The sequence below is a fragment of the Bison bison genome, unplaced genomic scaffold (assembly GCF_000754665.1).
Source record: "Bison bison bison isolate TAMUID 2011002044 unplaced genomic scaffold, Bison_UMD1.0 scf7180017864270, whole genome shotgun sequence".
In the NCBI taxonomy this organism is placed as follows: domain Eukaryota; kingdom Metazoa; phylum Chordata; class Mammalia; order Artiodactyla; family Bovidae; genus Bison; species Bison bison.
In genome coordinates, this window is record NW_011494842.1 from 8823250 (window position 1) to 8844818 (window position 21569).

At 51.5% G+C, this 21569-nt stretch overlaps 1 protein-coding gene across 1 annotated transcript in view; it reads right to left on the bottom strand.

The window, feature by feature from the left end:
* The window catches only part of CPNE5 (copine V), a 105023-nt gene that overhangs the window by 69144 nt on the left and 14310 nt on the right, over positions 1-21569 (bottom strand). The window contains exons 2-3 of the mRNA XM_010848669.1: positions 20096-20136; positions 18301-18347 (exon numbers count right to left, since the gene is read on the bottom strand). Of these exons, the coding sequence (XP_010846971.1) occupies positions 18301-18347; positions 20096-20136 (88 nt within the window). The remainder of the gene's footprint in view (positions 1-18300; positions 18348-20095; positions 20137-21569) is intronic.

The following is a 21569-nucleotide window of genomic DNA, read 5'->3' on the forward strand; positions in this document are numbered from 1 at the left end:
ATCAAGACAGGGGTGTCCCAACCTGCAGGCGGCACTGGGCTGGCGGTTAGGCCTAGACTGCTTTGGAGGCTTGTTCTCTTGCTAAAGAGAGGAGTGCTACCGCCCTGGCCTGCCCAGCTCCTTCTCGGTCCTGCCCTACACTCCAGGAGACTGTTTCCCACCAAACTCCATCATCCAGTTCCCTTGCCCTGGGGGTTCCAGTTGGGTTTGGCCAGAGGGTGGCTCAGTGGTAAAGAATCCGCCTGCCAATGCAGGAGATACCGGAGACTCTGGTTTGATCCCTGGGTTGGGAAGATCCCCTGGTGTAGGCAATGGCAACCCACTCCAGTATTCTTGCTGGGAAAATCCCACGGACAGAGCCTGGGGGGAGGCTGCCGTCCATGGGGTCACAAAGAGTCGATACACATACGGCGGGAGGCACTGGCAGATGGGAGGAGAGAGAGGTTGGGCTATTACTTCCGGTTCCCGCCTAGTCTCAGCACCATGGTTCTGGGAGGGGCTGCTTCCCCGCTGACCTCACTCACCTCCCACTCTCACACAGCAACACTGTCTCCTCCCGCTGCCCCTTCAAGCCTGGGTGGGAACAGCTCCCTGTCTTTGCCAGGCCCGGAGTGTGGCACCGTCCCTTGTGGGTGTCCTCAACCTCACCCACACCTTTGAAAGAAATCCATTAAATCTCTTCAGTGAAACCAGTTGACTAGAATTCTCCTTCCTGCTGGGCCCCTGGCTGATATATTTTCTCTCTCACAAACACATTCACACACTCATACAATTTCCATCTTTAACGGACCATAAACCAAGAACAGTCCCCACCTCCACCCCATTCTTCTCAGACACTGTAACATTCCTATCACCAGTAAAGTCTGTGACTCCTGTCAGGCAGCCTAGATATCCAAGGTCCGTGACAGCCCTCTGGGATACAGGGTCCCAGCACAGCCATCCCACCTGTGAGACTCTGTGGGGACTCTCAGGGACCAAGGCTCCCATCGCAGCCTTTACTTTGTAGAAAGTAGACATCCTGGCCCCATCCACACAGGTGCCTGAGAGCCCAGCAGGGAAGGGCAATTGCCAGATTAGAACCCGCTCTGAGGGGGCTGTGATGCCCTGAAATTGAATGCAAATGTCTGTACACGTACTCATTTTCTGGGGAGAGAAGCCATGATTTTCATCAATTTCTCAAAGGGAAGCATATCTTCAGAAAGCTTTATAAATCACTGATTCAAGCTTTGAAGACAGATCTTACGGTTTCCCACAGAAGGCAATAAAGTAGTTAATACAGCAGTCTGAGGCCAGACTTCCTAAGTTCAAATCCTGGCTCAGCTACTCACTGACTGTGTGACTTGGTCAAATTCCTTTGTTAGGGAACCGCAGACCGAAATTGATCACATTGGTCAGGCACAATGATAACCACTTGCATGAGCTGCCTCACAACAGGAGGTCCCGATAAGGAACATGGTGCTACAGTTGAAAAACTAATCGGTAGAATTCAGGAAGGGCCAGAGTGAGGAGACGCCAGCCTATAATATGTCCTACCATCCTCCCAGAATCCTTTGTGCTGGAGTCCTCCCAGAATATTGGCTGAGACATGCACATGTCACCAGGAAGGACCCCGAATCAGACCAAATAAGGGCCAAGCAAGATGATTGGTCAGAGAACCCAGAAATTAATCCCATCGCCATAAAACCTGGGCTTCCCTGGTGGCTCAGCTGGTAAAGAATCCGCCTGCAATGTGGGAGACCTGGGTTCAATCCCTGAGTTGGGAAGATCCCCCGGAGAAGGGAATGGCTACCTACTCTAGTATTCTGGCCTGGAGAATTCCACTGACTGTATAGTCCATGGGGTTGCAAAGAGTTGGACACCACTGAGCGACTTTCACTTCCACTTTCCATAAAACCTAAGACTGTGAACCCGTGGCAGAGTAGTTCTCCTGGGTTCCCTTAACCGGTTGCTCTCCACCTGGGCGCCCCTTCCCAATAAAGTCTTTTGCTTTGTCAGCACATGTGTTTTCTGGAACAATTCATTTCTGAGTGTTAGACAAAAGCCCACTCTCAGGCCCTGAAGGGGGTCCCATCTCCTACAACACCTTCACCTCTCTGAGCCTCAATTTCCCCTTCCATAAAATGGAAATGACCATTTATCCACACATCATAGGGTTGTCAGAGCATTATTAAATGATTTAGTGTATGTGATATACTCCAGAAGGAGAAGAGGGCATCAGAGGATGAGATGGCTGGATGGCATCACCAATGCAATGGACATGAAGTTGGGCAAATTTGGGGAGATGGTGAGGGACAGAGAGGCCTGGCGTGCTGCAGTCCGTGGGGTCACAAAGAGTCGGCCACAACGGGGCGACTGAACAACAACGACATACTTAGAAGAGAGCCCGAGGCATAAAACATCCTCTGTAAATGTATAAGTCCATGCTCTGGTTCTTCATAAATCCCAAACCCTGGTGGCCAAGCCACCCAGGAAGTATATGTCTCCCAAGTCTCTGAACTCAGCCCTGTCTCTGAGATGCTCCTGGCCCTGACCACTAACATTTCCTACTCACCCTCCACACCTTAGAAGGTCTCGGTCCTCCATCTAAAGGAGTCCTCTGTGCTTGAGTCCCCTGGAGGCCCCACTTTTATGTGGTTTCTCTCCAAACATCTTCGACATACAGGGTGAGGCCGAGGGGAAAATGCGGTGCTGGCCTTTTGCTCTTAGAAACCAGCTGCTCCATTAAGATCCAGGCTCGGCCCTTCCCGTGGGCTCCCCTCAACACCTAGCAATGCCCCCAGGCCTCCGTTAGAAAAAGGCAGTAGGATGTGTAAAATGTGCTTAGCCACCCAGGCCTAGAGAAGAAAATTCAGTCTGGGGACTTCCCTGGTGGTCCTGTGGTTAAGAATCTGCCTTCCAATGCAGGGGATTCGGGTCTGATTCCCGGTCAGGAACTAAGATCCCACAAGTTGCAGGACCAACAACCAGAGTGAAGCCTCCTACTGCAGCTAAGACCCGAGACTGCCAAAAATAAAGAGATATTAGAAAAAAAAAGAAAATCCACTCTGCTCACTGATAGAAAAGGGAGGGCAGGAAGCTTGTACAAGGAGGCTGCTAGTGGTTATGGAGGGAGAGAGTCCTGGCCCGCTCATCCCCAGCTCAGACACTGGAGATGCAGAACTAGGCCAGCCTGGAAGAGGCTCTCTCTGTTGCTTTCAGATTTCTAAAACCTAGTCACTTTCTTCTCCCTCACAACTCTGTTGGGGCAGTGACAGCAAGCAGCTCAGGGATGTCTCCCAATTTGTCAGGCAGCTCCATGCAGATGACCCTGGATGCGGGGCCCCAGGGGCTGCAGCCAGGGAGGTATAGAGGGGTAGCCAAGCCAGTGGCCCAGGAGCTTCACACTGGCCAGGGCTCTGTTACTTCTTATCTATGTAAGACCACCTGGGTAACCCCTCAGAGAGCACATTTCCCCATCGATAAAACAGAGCCTCCTTCCTTCTCCTGGACAAGGCTAGAAAGAAATGTGTATGGAAGGCTGCCTGGAGCATCTGCCGCCCAGTGGGTTTCAATACTGACATCAACTGTCGCCAAGCCCTACCAGGCGCCAGGGGCTCAGTGTTCTCCACAGATTAACTCATCTAATGTTCATAATACTGGGCTTCCCTGGTGACTCAGTGGTAAAGGATCCGCCTGTAATCAATCTTCATAATAACTCTATGAGGCAGTACTATCATCACCGTCATTTTACACATAAGTAAACTAACATAAGGTTCAGAGAGATTGAGATACTTGCCCAAGGTCACACCGCAAATGTCTGGGACGAAGAGGATTCAAACCCAGGCTATCTGGCTCCTAGTCAGTTAGGAGTTGGTCCAGTCACTTACCAATAAGAGGTTAATACTGTGAATGAGGCTAGGACTATGTCCTATCCAGTCTTTGCCCCAGCTCAACCACTGAACTGGCTTTCCAGGTGGCTCCAGCGGTAGAGAACCTGCCTGCCAATGCAGAAGATATAAGAGATGCGGGTTCAGTCCCTGGGTCGGGAAGATCTCCTGGAGGAGGGCATGGCAACCCACTCCAATATCCTTGCCTGGAGAATCCCATGGACAGAGGGGCCTGGTGGGCTACAGTTGATAGAGTCACGGAGTTGTACACGACTGAAGCAACTTATTATGCATGCAACCCCTGACCATCTTCAGTGCTTACTGTCCCTTCCATCTGGTCCCTTCCATCTTCTTGTGGGGCTGAGTGGTACAGGTGAATGCCCCGAGCTATTCCTCTGCTCAACTTTTACCCCACCTCTAATCCCTACACACACACATATACACACATACACACACACACCATAGTCCTGGTCCTTCCTGTGATTTCCGTAAATATTCACTGATGAACAGCTTGACCCGATGGCTCAGCGGGTAAAGAATCTGCCTGCAACACAGAAGAAGCAGGTTTGATCCCTGGGTGGGGAAGGTCCCCTGGAGGAGGAAATGGCTACCACTCCAATATTCTTGCCTGGAAAATTCCATGGACAGAGGAGCCTGGTGGGCTACAGTCTATGGGGTCACAAAGAATCAGACAAGACTGAGCACATGGCACACACAGCAAGCTGACTTAGAACTGAAGATTTTAGGGCCAGAAGGAACCAAACCCTCTCAACCAATGAGAAGAGAGCGGCAGGGAAGGGGAAAAGGGGTGCTCTGATGGAGGTCACACAGCTGATCAAGAAAAGGGCGGTGACAGGAGCCCAGGCCAGGTGGAGCTCTGGCTCTGAGCAGTGCCCTTGTGTCCTGGAAGCCTGTGGACACCCCCTGTCCACTCCGCACCTCAGGTTTCTTCCTTTCATCAGATCGGCTCATCATGACATCTCATCTTCAAAAGACTTCCAGACATCCACGATTTCATTTAACGCCCCCACCGACCCCCGGGGAGATGACTTTATTACCATCCCCATTTTACAGATGAAGAAACTGAGCTCCAGGAGGTCGGAAGAGAGGGCCAGGGCCCCCAGGGGTGACAGAGGCACTGTGTCCCGCAGTGTCCACTCACCACCAGCCCCTGCCTCAGGAATGAGTGGGTGGCTCTGCAAGCCCGAACAACCTTAATGACCGCTACTTTACACAGTTCTTGCCTTTTTACAAATTACAGCTAGATGAAGCTTCAGAGACCTCCCCTCAGCTGGGAGGCCCCCGGTGGCTATGTTGGCTTGGACAGAGGGAGGTGGGAGCTGACAGACTGCCACCAAGCTGCCCACCCTTCACCAGCTGGAGTCCCCCTATAATTCTCATACATTACTGATGTCTCTTAACAGGGGATTCTAAAAGTTTCACTGCAGGGTCCAACCCCTGGACCCTCATGAATCATGTTCACCGGGATTAAAATTAGAGGCCCGAAAGCTATCTGATTCAAACAGAAATGGGACAGGGGAATCTGCTTGGCATTGCAAACACGGGACTGGGTGGGCACCCAGGGCTGGGGAGAATGGCCAGAGGTCTGGGCATCAAGAAGGAAGGCATGGGCTGAGGGATAGGGCACACAGCATCCGGCCCCCTGCCAGGCCTGCCACCGTCTCGGGCCTGGAAATTTCTCTCAGGTTCTCTCGTGGGAGGGGTCCAAGATTCTGTGGCCACCTCTGCCTTGGAGAGTGAGGAGAACCAGGCCCAGAGAAAGCAAGAGTCTTACCTAAAGTCACCCAGAGCCAACCATGACTTCTATGGCCTCCCAGACCACTTCCTGCTTTGGTAAGGCCTCTAGGTGAGAAAGGGCAAGGGTGGAGAGAGGGAACCTGGGGCTCCAACGGCCTTCCTGGTGATCAGGCCTGAACGAAGAAGGTTCCCCATCTGGCCTCAGACACTGGCAGTGGCCTGTGAAATTTTACCAAGCTTTATAATAAAAGACATCCTGCCAAAAAGCTTAGTTCCTAATTAGTCATCGTTCCAGATAATCTGTTAAATTGTCCCAGCTCCTGGCGGAATGGTCCATTCACCAAGAAGCCTGGCTGCCAAGCTGCTGGTGAAACACCCTCCCCTGGCTTGTCCTCCGGGTCCTGCCTAGGCCGCTGGGTCTTGGGTCTGGCTATAGTACTTTTAGGGGAGCGGGGGAGCCTGAGAAAGCCTGCCATAACAGCACCTATTCCTTAGCACACCCCAAAATGTCTACGGTTCCTATCAAATGACATCCAGATACTTGAAGTGACTGCAGCAGTGGTTCCTTCCTGATCCACCATCAGTGAAATGATACCATAGGTGGTGTCTCATTTATGGCTTCTTATAGGAAGAGACATTATGAGCATTTTCTATGTGCTAGGCACTTTATATGAATCAATTCCTTTAATCCCCACAGCAGGCTTGTGAGCCTAAGCACTTGCTTAAGAGCCCCCACTGGGAAGGTGGTGGCCTCGATTTGGACCCAGTTGCCTTGACTTCAGAGCCCACGCTCTCAGCAGGTTAGCCGCAGCGCTGTGAAGTGTGCCTGGACGCTAACGCCAAAGAGTAAATAGATTTCTCAGCTATCAAGGGACCTGGCCTAGATCCTTGGGGTTTACTAGAAAGGCTGACTCCTTTTTCTAAATGGAAGCGTAGGCTTCTGTCTAATGTGTGACACAGAACTAACAAACACCTCTGGCTGAATGGGGGAAGGGGCGGCAGGAGCCACTCACAAATTTCACAGTCGGCCCCGGAGGCACCACCTCAAAGCCTAGAGCTAGAAAAGCCCATTTTGAAAGTCGGTGGCCTGGGCAGATGAGAGGAGCAGAGCCTCGGACTCAGAAGACCACAGCACGTCCCGGCTCTGCCAATTTCTAGCAGTCTCTGGGTGAAGCAGGGATCCCCCCTCCATGTCTCGGCTTCCTCGTCAGGGCTGTGGTGAGGGCCACGGGGGATAACGGGGTGCGGTGATGTGGGGACTGCACGAGGCAGTAGGAATGTCCGTCATCCTCCTCTTGAGGATCAGCAGGACCAGGGACAGAGCCACCCCACAGCTTTGCCTGACTGTGCTGCATCACCATCATCATCATCATACTTAAAGTGTTGAGCACGGGACTTCCCTGGCGGTACAGTGGATAAGAATGCAGGGGACACGGGTTCGATCACTACTTTGGGAAGATCCCACAAGCCACAGAGCTACCAAGCCTGTTTGCCACACTACTGAAGCCCAGACGCCTAGAGCAGGTGCTCTGCAGCAAGAGAAGCCACTGGAACGAGAAGCCTGAGCACTGCAGCGCAGTCGTCCCTGTTCTCCACAACCAGAGAAAGCCCCCGCACAACACAAAGACCCAGAGCAGTCAAAAATAAAATGGATTCATAAAAAAAAATTAAGCATTGAGCACAACAAGGCACTGAGCTGAGTGATTCTGTCATTTCGTCCCATCACAGCCAAATGAGCAGGCATCAGGGTCCCAGAGTCCCATTTGCTGATGAAAAAAACTAAGGCTCAGAGAGGTTGAGAAGTGGAAAAGTCAGGATTTCAAGAGATATGGTAATAATGCAGGTTCTAAAGCCTAAGACTGGGAGCAGATATCTGTGGCTCCACCTGGTCCCTCCCGGAAGCAAGGCCTTTGTCCTGGACTGCCTGCTGCTGATGACAGGGGTCAAGACCCTTGAAATTCAGCTGAAAATTCAGGAACAAAACCCACCAAAGGCTGCCCAAGGAACCCAAGGCTCAAGAGTGACCGTTATTTATTTGGCTGCACCGGGTCTCAGCTGTGGCACCTGGGATTTAGTTCCCTGATCAGGGATGGAACCCAGGCCCCCTGTATTGGGAGTGTGGAGTCCTAACCACTGGACCAACCAGGGAAGTTCCCAAGAGCAGCCTTTCTTTGCAGAGGCAGATTGTAAAAAGGGGAGAATCTGGAAAACCAACCCCATGGTGGTGTCGTAGTCTTCCTCCTTGAGAGGCTTGTCTCTTGCTCTGGGCTTTAACAATAATAATGGTCCACTTGTCACTTTCCATCTTTTGATAAAGGTCTACGTTTTATGATGAGGGCCAGGTCCTATGTTGGTCATCAGGGATCCCAAACTGGGCTCACAGCCTAGTGGGTGGAGGGTCATTTCATTTCACTCTTAAACTCTTGGCCATTGAATCAACCTGACCCCACTGCCGGTGCCCAACCCCTCTCATCCCAGGAGTTCCACAACACTGCAAACTCTCTTCCTGCTTCTGTCCTTTCCCCTGAAATCGTCCTGCACACCAGGGACAGAGCTGTCCTTCTGAAACACAAGCCAGGCTACATCACTCCCCTGCTCAAAACCCTCAAATAGCTTCCCACTGCACTAAGAGCAGTGTCTGAACTCCTACATGGCCTACAAAGCCCTACAGAATCTGCCCCTTCAAGCTCTGTGACCACACGGCCCATTGCCTTTATCGTTCACACCACTCAGATGGTACCGGCTTTCTTTTGTCCTTTGAGTACAGAGAGACTGTTCCCACCTTAGGGCCTCTGCACTTGTTCCCTGTCTGGAACCTCCCACCCCCAGACTTAGGCATGGCACTACTCAACGCTCAACTCGGCAGGGCCTTGCCCGATACCCCTCTAACTGAAGCAGCTCCCTTCTCCCGGTCACTCTCTATCTCATTACACTGTCTTATCTTTTTCACAACACTTATCAATCAGTACCTGAAATCAATTTCCTTGCTGACCATCCTAATCCTCTCCAGTGCAGGGTCTCTGCCTGTCTGGCCCTCCACTATGTGCCTGGACCAGTGTGTGGCGTATAGTAGGTGCTCCATAAATGCCTGTTCCCTGACTGCTCACTCTGGAAACCGTGATTACATTTAAGACTGCAGACCCCCAACAGGACTCCCAGCAGGCGCCACCCTTTCTGCTCCTTTCCTCTCAAGCTGATTGCTAACCTCTTTCCAGCACACCCTGGGCCGCAGTCAGACTGAGTCACAGCCATCATGTGAATGCATGCAGGCCATTCACACCCCAGGCTTTGCTTTTGTGAGGCCCCATTCCTGGAATGCCCTTTCTTCCTCCCACCATCCTTTGAGTCCCAGGTATGGTGCCATCTCCCCCCGGAATTCCCCTTGGATCTCTCCCTGCTGTGAAGTGCTGAGAATTCCAATCTAAACTTCTTGGGAAGCTCTTGGACTAGTTGTAGTCTGAAACCTGGGGCCTGATCCAACACCCTCATCAAGATCAACAAAAGGAGGCTTTTCAATCTTTCTGTGTACATGTCAGTTCTCCACTCCCTCTCATCCCAGGAGTTCCACAACACTGCATACAGTCTTCCTGCTTCTGTCCTTTCTCTTGCAATCATCCTGCATACCAGGGACAGAGCTTCCTGTAAGGCCTCTGAGAGCAGGGGCCTCCCTGCTACCCTCTGTACCCTGGAGGTTACCACAGTGTCTTACTTGAGTGACTTCCCTTCTCTTGGCTTCCACACCTGAGAGAACGTATATAAACCACCTGGTACATTGCCCGGCACCCAGAGCCCATCAGTGATCTATGATCAAGAGCTATCTTTTACCAAGTGCCTACTTGGCTTCTCCACTTAGCCTATGCTGTACGGTGTGGTGCTTAGTCAGCTATGTCTGACTCTTTGCGACCCCATGGACTGTGTAGCCCGCCAGGCTCCTCTGTCCACGGGGATTCTCCAGGCAAGAATACTGGAGGGGGTAGCCTATCCCTTCTTCAAGGGACCTTTCCGACCCAGGAATCAAACTGGGGTCTCCTGCATTGCAGGTGGATTCTTTACCAGCTGATCTAACAGCAAAGCACCCAACCTACCCTGTGTTATCTCAAATCCTTAGACAATCGAGCAGGTGAGTATTGCTAGTTGCCTATTTTACATGTGAGTAATCTGAGGTTCAGAGAGGATAAATGTCTGGTTCAGTCCACAGAGCTCCAAGTATCAGGGTCCTAAAACAAACCCAGGTTTGTCTGGCTCCTAAAACTGCCCAGGACCCCACCCCCACTGCACGGTCTGGGCATACTCTGTACCTGTTACAAGAGTTGTTACAAGGATCAGAGATGATGAGTCTGAGATGCAGGGTACACGGCAGGCACTCAGTAAAGGAGGCCTGTTGTTATACAGACTTTCTGTACATCTTGATTGATTCTTTGGGTAGCTTAAATCATCAGTTATCAGGGAGCAATCTTGGCTGCTAAGATAGGGGTGTCTAGGGAGCTCAGAGAGAGCTGAAGGTGGATCAGAGTTGGATAAAGGCAAGGGCATGGTGGAAAATTACCTCTGGAGGGACAGAGTGAGAGTGGGCAGTACCCCAGACTGGGGGCTCTGATGCTGGCTGCTGCAGAGACAGGGTCAGAGCAAAGGAGAGTTTCTTCCCTAAGTGGGTACCTGGCCCTGAGGTAGGAAGAAAAAGCCTGGAGTCAAACAGCAGAGGGTTTTTTCTATTGTCTATATCACATGATTTTAAATTATTTTTTAATGAGTTTCATCCACCCTACAAGTGGGAGTTACATTGGAAAGACCCTTATTAGGAGGTTTCACCTTTAATACACTATCTTCTGGGCACTGGAGAACCATATTAACAGAGGGGTGTTAGCAATGATTTTTCACAGCTAACAGGAAGGTGTAGAGAGACAACTGGTTGGTTAGAAGGTCTGTACAAGTATTTAAGTGCTTGAACAAGCAGGGAGCAAAACTCAGCAGAGACCAATATGACCTCATGCCTTGGGAGTGGGTCTGGGATACCCCAGGTTCTCCCACAGATGGAGGCTGCTGTGGCCTGATCATCACCAACCCTGGAGCATCCCCTTGGCCTGCCTCGAGAAGCCTCTCAGGTTAGAGGCAGGCCCTGGGACCTCTCTGAGCTTGTAAGGACAGGTGTGTGACTAGGGACCACTTGCTAATATTAGGTTAGAGCCTAACCTTAACTGTCAGACCATGTGAAACTGCCAATATTTTCAAATTGCAAATCTGAATGATTCAATCTGGGCTTCCCAGGTGGCACTAGTGGTAAAAGAAGTCACCTGCCAATGCAGGAGACGTTAAGAGTCGCAGGTTGGATCCCTGGATCAGGAAGATCCCCTGGAGGAGGACGTGGCAACCAACTCCAGTATTCTTGTTTGGGAAATCCCTTGGACAGAGGAGCGGGCTACAGTCCATAGGGTCGCAAAGAGTTGGATGTGATTGAAGTGACTTAGCATGCATGCATGGTTCACTCTAACACACGGCACACGTGAAGAAATCAGCCTGGGTCCTGATTTCATGGTTATGTAGGCCCAGTGTCAAGGCTGAGCAGAAACAGAGATGTGCCTGACCCAGCCCTGACCGTGGGGACAGGTGTCTCCCATAATGGCCCGGCAGCTGTGGACGGCCAACCAGAGTTAGGAGGCTTCATAACAGATTGAGTACCAGCCCGACATGATGAAGTGTATGGCCGTGCACAAGTTGCTTCCCCTTGCCCCGCCTCAGCTCCTCTCTGTGATCTGGGCCAATCACATCTCCTCTCTGTGGCTGCAGCGTTAGGGTAGGGATGAGCGAGCAGAACACACAGCAAGGGCTGAATCCCTGGTAGCTCCTATCTTATGGCCATTTTTAGGGGAGTCCAAGTGGGAGAGGCTCTAACCCCAGGCTAAGAGGTTGATGTCTTGTCTCAGAGCCTTGGGAAATGGGTGAATTCCTGAGCTGTGATTCAGAGAGTCTTTGGAGGCCAGGAGAAAGCCTATTCTGTTCAGGAGGAGCAAGAAAGGAGACTTTGGGGATGAATCTGGGGGTGACCTTTGGGGCCAGAGGCAGGGAGGATGATCAGGGTCTGGAAGGGGGGATGAGGCACACAGGGAGGCAGGGTTTCGTGGGCAGACTGAGAAGACACCCCGGATAAACACCGCAGGGGACAAAGGCACCCTCGAGGCTGGGAAAGAGCTCCTGTGCCACCAGCGGTCCCCATCCTGGTGGCTGGTACGCCACGCTGCAGTGCTCTGCACGTGACACAGGCATGACATCCCGGTGTCTGGCCTTTCCTGAAAGAGCCCCTCCTGATGAGGGACCCTCACATGCAGGGTTGGGAAGCCCCCTCCCCCAGGAAGCCCTCATTCCTCGGAGCCAGTGAGGTCCCACAGCCTCTGAGGAGGGGACTCGAGTTTCCCAGGAAGCTTGCATATTACATACAGAATGTTGGCTGTCATTCATGAGTTCTAGATGCTGGGAGGGCATGTTGGTTTGATTCCCAGGGTCTCCAAGTGTGGCCGTTCCCACTATGAAGGGCCAGGTGCCCAAGCTGGGCAATGATATTCTACCATTGATAGTTCACAAGCATTATCTTAGTGCTCCCAAGAAGATCTCCTAACCTCATTCTACACATGAGTAAGATGAGACTCAGAGAAGATAAATACCTCACCCAGGTCACATAGCAAATCTCAGAGTTGGGATGGGAACGCAGGGTTTTGGACATCAAGTTCAGGGTGTCATCTGACAAGTCGTTTGACCATTATTCATGATGTCCTTTGGGACTAGATCAATCTGGGAAAAGGTCTCGAGCGGAGGAGCACAGCACTCCATTTCACTCAACCCCTATCACTTGTGTGGACAAATGACTGCAGCTGGCGCAGGACCAGAAGGCAGAACCAGGATGCTGAATGCACAACCATAATTCAACGTGATCGTCAAGGACCATAACAACAGACTGGATCTGCCAAATGACACATAACGGAGGTAACTGTAAAACCTCACATCTAGATTCAACAACGCAATTGCCAAATCTGAGCTGGAGGAATTCTGTTCGGATAGCAGCCCATGTGAGAAAGATCCAGGAGCCCCAAAACTCAGTATGAAATAAGTCAAAGACATCTGTCAAAGAGGCCAGTGGAATTCTAGACAGTGTTGACAGACACATAAACCTTGGAAACAGACCCACAGAATGCACGATCATCTAGTCCAAGACCTGGTGAGGAGACAGCCAACCCACGGTGCTCTCAGCTAGAGAAGGAGACAGAGCAGGACACACACTTTGGAAAGAACACTGACAAACAGACATGTGTTCCAGAAAGTGTGCCCAGACTGGCAAAGGGACAAGAGACACTTAAATAAAGAACGACTTTGAGAGAAAGGGTCACATTCTAAGTCTGCCCCAAAGCAGACTAACAGGGCCCTGTGAGCTGTCCTCAAACACTGAAAGAACATGTGGGAGAGAAAACCAGCTTATTTTGCACAAAGAGTATGGAATTAGGAACAAGTGGAATTTTGCCCTTTATATATAATTCTATTATAGTTCTGATGTCATGTGCAGAAACTCCTTTCACATTAACCTCTCTGTGCTGCAGTTTCCTCCTCTGTTAAATAGGGCCAATAATAATAATAACAATGATGCTGCAGCTACCTCTTTCATGGGGTTGCTGTGAGGATTAAAAGTTACAACGGTAAATGCTTAGATCAGTGCCAGGGTCCATCACTGTTAGCTAAGTGTTTGCTATTAGCGTTACTACTGCTGTTATTGAGGTTTTTGTTACCTCCCTGAATTGAAAGGGAGCTCTGGCCATAGACAGTATCTAGTCCCCTTCTGTGTCACCAGCATCCATCCCCCAGCACAGAGCAGGTTGAGTTAAAGTTATGTGGAGGCTCATGTCAAGATGCTCTGAAGAAGATCATCCTGAACATTCAGAGATGAACTGTCATTCCCAGCTGGTGTTAAGATGTTTAACAGGCTGAGGTTGCTCAAAAATAGACTGAGCACTCAGGCAGGGCCGCGTGGGCGTGGTGGCTGGGGCCTCATGCCCTGCGGGTGGTGTGGGTCAATCATCGGGGGACACCCTCAGATTCCATGATATCCATCTCCTCCTTTCCGAGGGGCCCTCAGCCTGGGCAGCCACCTGGCAAGGGAGGGGCAGGGATCACCCCTACCCCTATGCTTTTCAAATGGGGACCCGCGCACAGCCCCCTCTTCCTAAGTGAGAGCATTTCTGGGACTCCTCCTGCCTGGCCATCCTGCCCTTCCTGGGACATGCAGAAGGCCCCGGCAAGCCTTGATGCAAATAGTGCTCAATTTCCTGGGCTAAAATTACATCTTGAGTCAATTTTCATAAAGTGCAGTGACAGATTTAGGTGCTGGGAAGATGGAGCTTTCTCAGAAGGCATTAAAATGACCCAAACAGTTAAAATCAGCTGGAACTCAACAGCCAGGAAGGAGCTGCGAGAGCAGCTTTCATCCTTCTGCGGCCTTATGCAAACAGGGGGTCTGGACCCTGCCTGGAGAAACTGCTGTGCCTGCACTTGATACCCTCCAGCCATGGCACGAGTAGCTCTCAGCCAAAATCCAAGCTCATGCAGAGGCATTTTGCAATGAAATGTGGAGCCATGCGAATGGGTTTGTGTTTACCAGGGAAAGCAGTCTTCCATAGCAGGGGCCACTCCATCGAGGTGGGTCTGGATTATTCTTTAACCTCTCCATTCCTGATATTTTCCTCTGCAGGTCACACAAAGAATCAGGCAAAGCAGTAGGGCCTTCGATGTGTTTGAGGGAAACGTCCCTTCTCTAGAAGTAGCTTGAAGCCTGTGTCCCAAGGTAGCCCATTGACAGAGCTCTGCCACCCTTGCCCCTGAAGGCTGGACATGGTGCTGACGGATCCTATAAACAGGATCAGCCTCCTCTCTGACATTCTGACCCTATGAGCCAAGCGCCAAGCAGTCCTCAGTCTGATGGTCATGAGCTCCCTTCAGCTGCCTCTCCCTGTATCTTACCCACAACACCCCCTGAATGCCAACCTCATGCATTCGCTCGCTGTCCGTCTGGGTAGTCTCTGTCTGCCCCTCTGGATGCACTTCCAGCCCTTCCCCACCCTGCTCTGTGCCTGGAAGGCCAACCTGTCTGGACTGGATCCGCAGCCCCTGCCCCGAGTCTCCCAGGAGGTTCCCCCAAAGGGAGGTGAAGGCAGGAGAGCAGAGGGTGGCCGGGCTGACCTCACACCTCCACTGAGGGCCCTGCCCTGGGGTTCCAGGAACCACCCCGGCCTTCTCCTTACCGCCTCAGGCCTGGAGAGGTCCCACTCTTGCCAGCCTCTGCGATTCACCAGCCCTCGTTGGTTTCCTTGAGCCCCGCGCACTCCTTTATAAATAGCCTTTTATCATATGTCTCGACCACCCAAGACCTAGACTGGCCTGCTTACTCCCGTCCCCTCCAAGCCTGTGCTTTCACCTCCATCTTTGTTGTTGGGTCCTTGCAAGCACCACGTCTCCCCGCTTCACTGAAACCCAGCTTCACTCAGCTCCCCCAAGTGGACGCTCCCGCTGCGCTGGGGTCGAGCACCCCAATTCCAACAGCCGAGGCCAGTCCCCCTCCTCTACAGGACGAGGAGGGTGAGCCTGCTGGGCCCCAAAGTTCCTTCCAACCCACCGTCTCCTCTGATCCCTGTCAAGCACCCCTCAGACAGGTGACTGGTGTTTAGGTTCCAATTGCATTTAAAAACCAGAATGACACCCTGACTGTAACGTTCTCTCCTCTGAACTCCCATTCTGTTCTCATCAATACCTCTCATCACATCCTCCTTCCACATTATTCATGCACGGGGATCTCCCCTTCCAGGCTGAACACTCCCCGTTCCATCTGTGTTTTCGGTGAAATTCTTCTTTTGGCCTGTCTCCCTCTTTCCCTCAGCACCTCATGGATGCTTCCTATTGTAAATATTGACTGAAGAGGGACCAGTAAGGCCCAACAATCTGGCCGATGCTGTACAATAATATTTACTGAACGACAACTACACAGCAGGCACATTATAGCCACCTTGCCCTACAATCATCACAGGCCTGTGGGGTCGGTGTTATCCCCGTATTATCTCCATGTGTGGAAACACAGAGGCTAAGAAATTTGTTCCAGAAAGGGCTGGAGCCAGGAGTGAACGCACAGGTGTATCTGACTCCAAGGCCTGTCTCCTTTCCTCTGTTTCATCCTGTGGTGTGTGTGATAACAAGATGCAACGTGGGCACTTTCCTATCAGTTCAATCCTGTAGGTCCAATGGGTAAGACTCCGTGCTTCAGTGCATGGGTTCAGTCCCTGGGTGGGGAATTACTATCCTGCATGCCCCAAGCATGGCCAAAAATTAAAAAAAAAAGATGCAACGTGGACAACTGGGGACCCTGACCCAAAAGAGACAAGCCTCATTACAGAGTGGATTAAGGGTTCGTGGAGCAGCATTCTTCCAAAGAGGCCCGTCCAGACTTTCCTGAATGAATCACTGAGATGTTAGGACACTCCTGCTCTCTGTGAAGCTCCGCCAAAGGCCTCAAAAGTAATGAGTTAATTTAGGCTAAACATTTCCTCTGCAATCTGGTTTAGACTTTAACTGGTTTAGAGTCTTGGAGAGGGCAAAAAAAGTCAACAATAGCCCAGTCCCTGGGGAAATATTGCCCACACATTTTATGGATAAAATTTATCCACTTCGGCCACTTGCTTCTGCCAGATCTGAAGGAGGGAGGAGCAGGGAGCAGGACAGGTGATGTTCCGGCCAGTCCACCAAAGAGGAAGCGGTTCATGACTTCCTCCAGACTGAAGCTTTACTGGCCTGGCAGTCCCTCATTCTCATCAAGCCACCGGGGAGCCCCACCCCTGCGGGCTCTTGGCTTTTGACTTTTTCTTCTTGTGCCCCATTCCCTTCCTTCCCTCTCGGCAGGCCCTGGGGGCTAGACCTGTGTCCCTCTGCTCTTTGAAGCTGCCTCTGTCCCGTTAGATAGAGCGCCTGCCTCTCTCAGTGGAGACCCCAGGCCAAGTCTCTATTCAGAGCCCCGGGCCTCCTCCCTCCCTGTGAAGGGCACAGGTGGGGCTACCAAGGTCAAACCCCTCTCATCCCATCCTGGATCCTCTTCTGATCGCCAGGAGCAAGCTCAGTGTGCACAATACAAAGACCACGGGAAACCACCTCCGGATAAATTCACCCCCACCTCCTCATGGAGGTTCCACCCCTTCAACCATGGAAGAAAACATTCTTCACCTCCCAGACTTTCACGCCATCCTTGTTGGGCCAGATCCTCTTCTCCAAGAGTAAGGAGGTCTGCTCCTTCTTTGTTCAGACAGGAGCCAGGGGCTACCAGGACCCTCCCCCTTGGCCTGTTCCCCCTTTTATCCTCTGCATCTGAAAACCAGCTGGCATGGAAGGTGTGAGGGAAGAAGGAAGCAGAGTTAGGAAGGGGACAAAAGCTGCCACATCCTTGCTGGCCTCTGTCACCCACCTCTTTTTCCTAATCCAGTCGCTCCTGCAACAGCCATTTGTTAACACCTACTGGTTTTATGGTTTATAGTGAAAAATGATAGGGAGGCAGGACTTCCCTGGGCGTCCAGCAGTTAAGACCCTGAGCTTCCAAAGCAAGGGGTGTGGGCTTGATCCCTGTTTGGGGAACTGAGATCACACACGCTGTGGGGTGTTGGCAGGGAGGAAAGTGGTAGGGAGGCAGAATTAAGCAGGAAAGTGCACATGTGCTGGAGAGGGTGAAATGTTAGAGCGGGTAGCCGAGGGAAGGCCTTGATGGGGTGACGTCTGAGTCCAGATTTGAGGGAATTGTGGAGGGGGCCACATGAACATCTGGGAAAAGAGCATCCCGAGAGAAGGAACAGCAAGTGCAAAGACCCTGAGGCAGGAGGAGGCAGGCATGGCTGGAGTGGAGTGATGGAGGGGATGGGCAGCAGGCGATGGGTCAGACAGCTCAAGGAAGTCAGACCCCATGGGGCTTGGTGGGCCACCACAGAGACTGTGGTGTTGCAAGAGCTGCTGGAGGGCTCTGACTAGAGGAGGGACAGGGTTTGTCTTGGGTTTTAATAGGATTCCTCTGGCCTTTGGGTGAGGAATAGACTAAAGGTATCTAGCACCCACCCACTAAAAGTCTCTGTGATTCTTGACAGTGAGCCCTTCAAGTCTGCCCTCTCCTTAGAGCCCCTGTCACCAGGGGCAAAAGACACTTGGACTCTGGTGGGACAATGGAATTGAAACAAGGCTGGAAACGTGGTCATCCTGAGTTATGACAGAGCTTGGAAGTCAGACTAAGGAGTTGGGAGTTGATTCAAAGCAGAGGGGAGTCACCTAACTAAAGCCACGCTCACTCACGTTAGTCAAAAACCCCAGGAAAGCCACTGTGGCGGCGACTCAGTGCTAGATGCTGTACCCACGCCTCAGGCCACGACCCTGGTGGGCCGGGACTCCCTGTCTCCCCAGTCAGACGGGGGCTCCCTGAGGACAGGAACTTTCTCACCACCTCCAGTCTCTTCTTGCATCAGCAGGGCTAAGACTCTGCATGCCTTACTATCCTCGGGAGCTGAGATGCTGGAGTTGGTAATAAGTTACCAGGTGGGAGGACTCCAGAGTTAGATGAACAGACGGACAGACCATCAGGGACAGGCTGGCGTTTCCAGGGTGGGAGCGGGGCTGTACCTACCTCCCGCCACTGCTTGTTCTCCATCCCTTGAGTATACATGACGCATACTGTGAGGAGAGGAGAGAAAAACGGGTTAACGCTCCAGGCCAAGAGAAGGATGTGCGCCCCAGATGGGGAGGGCTCTGGGGGGTCAAGCACCTCAGGACACTCCATCTTGGTTAGCCTTGTTGGGTCTGGGTGGGGGCGAGGTCAGCTTGGAGTAGGGGGCCTAGAATATAGGGGTCTGGGAGGAGGGTCAGGGCCACTGGAGTCTAGGCCAGAGCAAGTGTGAAGTGTGAGGCGGGTGGACAGGTGGGCCTTAAGGAGGACTGAGCGGCAGAGATGTGGCAGGAAGCGGATATCTGAGACTTGCCTGTCTCTTTAGAGCCCAAGGTGGCCTCAGGAGGCCTATTGTTACCATCAGCCCCACTTTCCTGATGGGGAAACTGAGGATCAGAGAAGGCCAATGACCTGTCTGAGGTCATATACTTGAGCAGCGTTGCTTAGAGCTAGAACCCTGGGCTCCAAAACCAGTGCTCATGCCCTTAGGCCACAGACATTGCACTGGTTTCCCTGGGACTGAGACCTTCTGGCCCCAAACACCCTGAGCCCTCCCCACCCGCTTGGTTGTGTTGAGGTTTCACATCCTCCCGCCCCACCAGTTCTCTTCCTGCAGACGGCGTCGGTGAAACATCAGACAGCCTTGATGTACGGGAACAGTGCCTTGTATATAGCAAGCACTCAGTACTGGCTCCCATGTCGGCCAAGGTAGTAGTCTTAATGCCATTGTTAACAAAGGAAACCATAAACAAAACAAAAGGGCAACCTGTGGCCTGGGAGAAAATATTTGCAAATGATGCAACCCAACAGGGCTTAATTTCCAAAATATACAAACAGCTCATGCAGCTCAATAACAAACCAAACAAGCAACCCAATCAAAAACTGAGCAGAAGATCTAGATAGACATTTCTCCACAGAAGACATACAGATGGCCAATAGGAATACGACAAGATGCTCAACACTGCTTATTATCAGAGAAATGCAAATCAAAACTACAGTGAGGTGTCACCTCACACCAGTCAGAATGGACATCACAAAAACATCTACAAGTACCAAGTGCTGGAGAAGTTGTGGAGAAAAGGGAACCTTCCCACACTGTTGGTAGGAATGTAACTTGGTACAGCCACCATGGAAAACAGTACGGAGGTTTCTTAAAAAATAAAAACAGAGTTGATGTAAGATCCTGCAATCCCACTCCTGGGAATATATCTGGAGAAAACTCCAATTTGAAAAGACACATGCACGCCAGTACATGTACTACAGCACTAATTACAACAGCCAAGACATGGATACAACCTAAATGTCCACGGACAGGGGAATGGATAAAGATGTGGTCCGTATATTCAATGGACTATGACTCAGCCATAAAAAAGAATGAAATTTTGCCATTTGCAGCAACATAGAGATGGTCCTACTGAGTGAAGTAAGCCAAACGGAGAAAGACATATATCATATGATAATATTTATATGTGGAATCTAAAAAATTATACAAATGAATTTATTTCCAAAACAGAAATAGACTTATAGACACAGAAAACAAATTTATGGTTACCAAAGGGGAAAGGTGGTGGGGAGGGATAAATTAGGAGTTGGGGATTACTACTATATATTAAATAGATGAACAACAAGGTCTTACTGTAGAGCACAGGGAAGTATATTCACTATCTTATAATAAAATATGGAAAAGAACAAAATACACCAAACACAATGCAGTTGTTATTGTTGCTACTGTTACTACTGTCAGAGCAGGACTTACGTGGGTCAGACTTGGAGAACATGTCTTTGTCCAAAAGGTTCCTGAAAGACGGGGAGAGAGCAGGAGTTAGCACAGCCCCGGGATCTCAGGGGATTCAGGTTGTTACTGAGACCCAGAGGCAGCCTCAGGCTTGGTTTCAGGCAAACAGGAAGCGGGAGGCTCCTTCTGCATGATTTCAGTTCAGTTCAGTTCAGTTCAGTCGCTCAGTCGTGTCCGACTCTTTGAGACCCCATGAATTGCAGCACGCTAGGCCACCCTGTCCATCACCAACTCCCAGAGTGGTTTAGTAGGGCTCATTAGAGCTGGGTGGGCCCACGAGGTTGCTCAGCTCAGCCTTCCTAGGGTGCTTGGTGCTCCCTACCTCTCACCCCCACCACCACGCACTCCTGTGGACCCCGGTACCCTAGCTTGCACAGCACCTCGCTCTTGGGCCAAATCCCAACTTGCCCAATGTCCTAAAAATTCTGTTCTAGAAATTCTCCTTTTACCACTTCTCTGTCTCTGAAAAAATAAAACGAAATCAAGCCATCAAAAACTTCTCCATTCACTGTTCCATTCTCCCAGAGCTCTACTTAGAGCCAGTTGACTCTATTATCTCCCCTGTGCCTATGGATTAATTAATGACACCTCCCAGGAGATGCAGACTCATTGGAACAGGGTCCTTCGGTGATCAAGATCAGAGCTCACACATGGCCCTAACAATCAGACTTGAAGTCACGCAGTAAGATGATGGACACAACAGGGGATTCCGTGGTGCTCTCCAGGGTTCACTCCCTGGTTGGGGAACGAAGCTTCTGCCAGCAACGTGACATGGTCCACAACAACAAAAAAAGATGATGGACCCAGTGTTTGGGGGCAGAGAGACAGGTGTGGATCCCCCTCCCTCCCTGCCTATGTGCGATCACAGCTTCCACTCACTGAGCCCCATGCGCCTCGCTCAGAGCTGGGCAAATATTAGCTCCCAGTCCTCTCAGGGTCCTGCAAGGTCGGTGCTGGGGAGGCAGGATCCCATCTAACAGGGGCAACTGGGCAAGGATGTGCCCTGCAGGTCTGGCGTCCCTCGCTGCACAGTGACCTGCAGCTGTCCTTGTGCAGGACACAACACGGCCCGATGGAAACTTGGTCTCCAGCCGGGAAGTGACTCCACCTCTCTGGGCCGGTTTCCTCATCTGTACGATAGAGAGGCTCGGCCTTCCCTCCCTCCTCAACCCTCAGAGTTCCCGTCCGCACCCCCATTTCCTCCTGCTTCTCTTCCAAGGGCTCTCCCAGGTGGACAGGGTTGCAAATAACCAGGGAGTTGACACTCCCCGGAGCAGCCTTCAGCCAATGATGGGCAGGAGTTGGGGCATCAATGCCCAGTTTCCTCACTCCCCCGCCAGGGCTTGCTCTGTGTCCCACACAGCCCCCCAGAAGGGCCCGCCAGGAGACCTGCTCCTTGAAGACCCTTGTTGACTTGGGCAAGGTGTTCATTGTT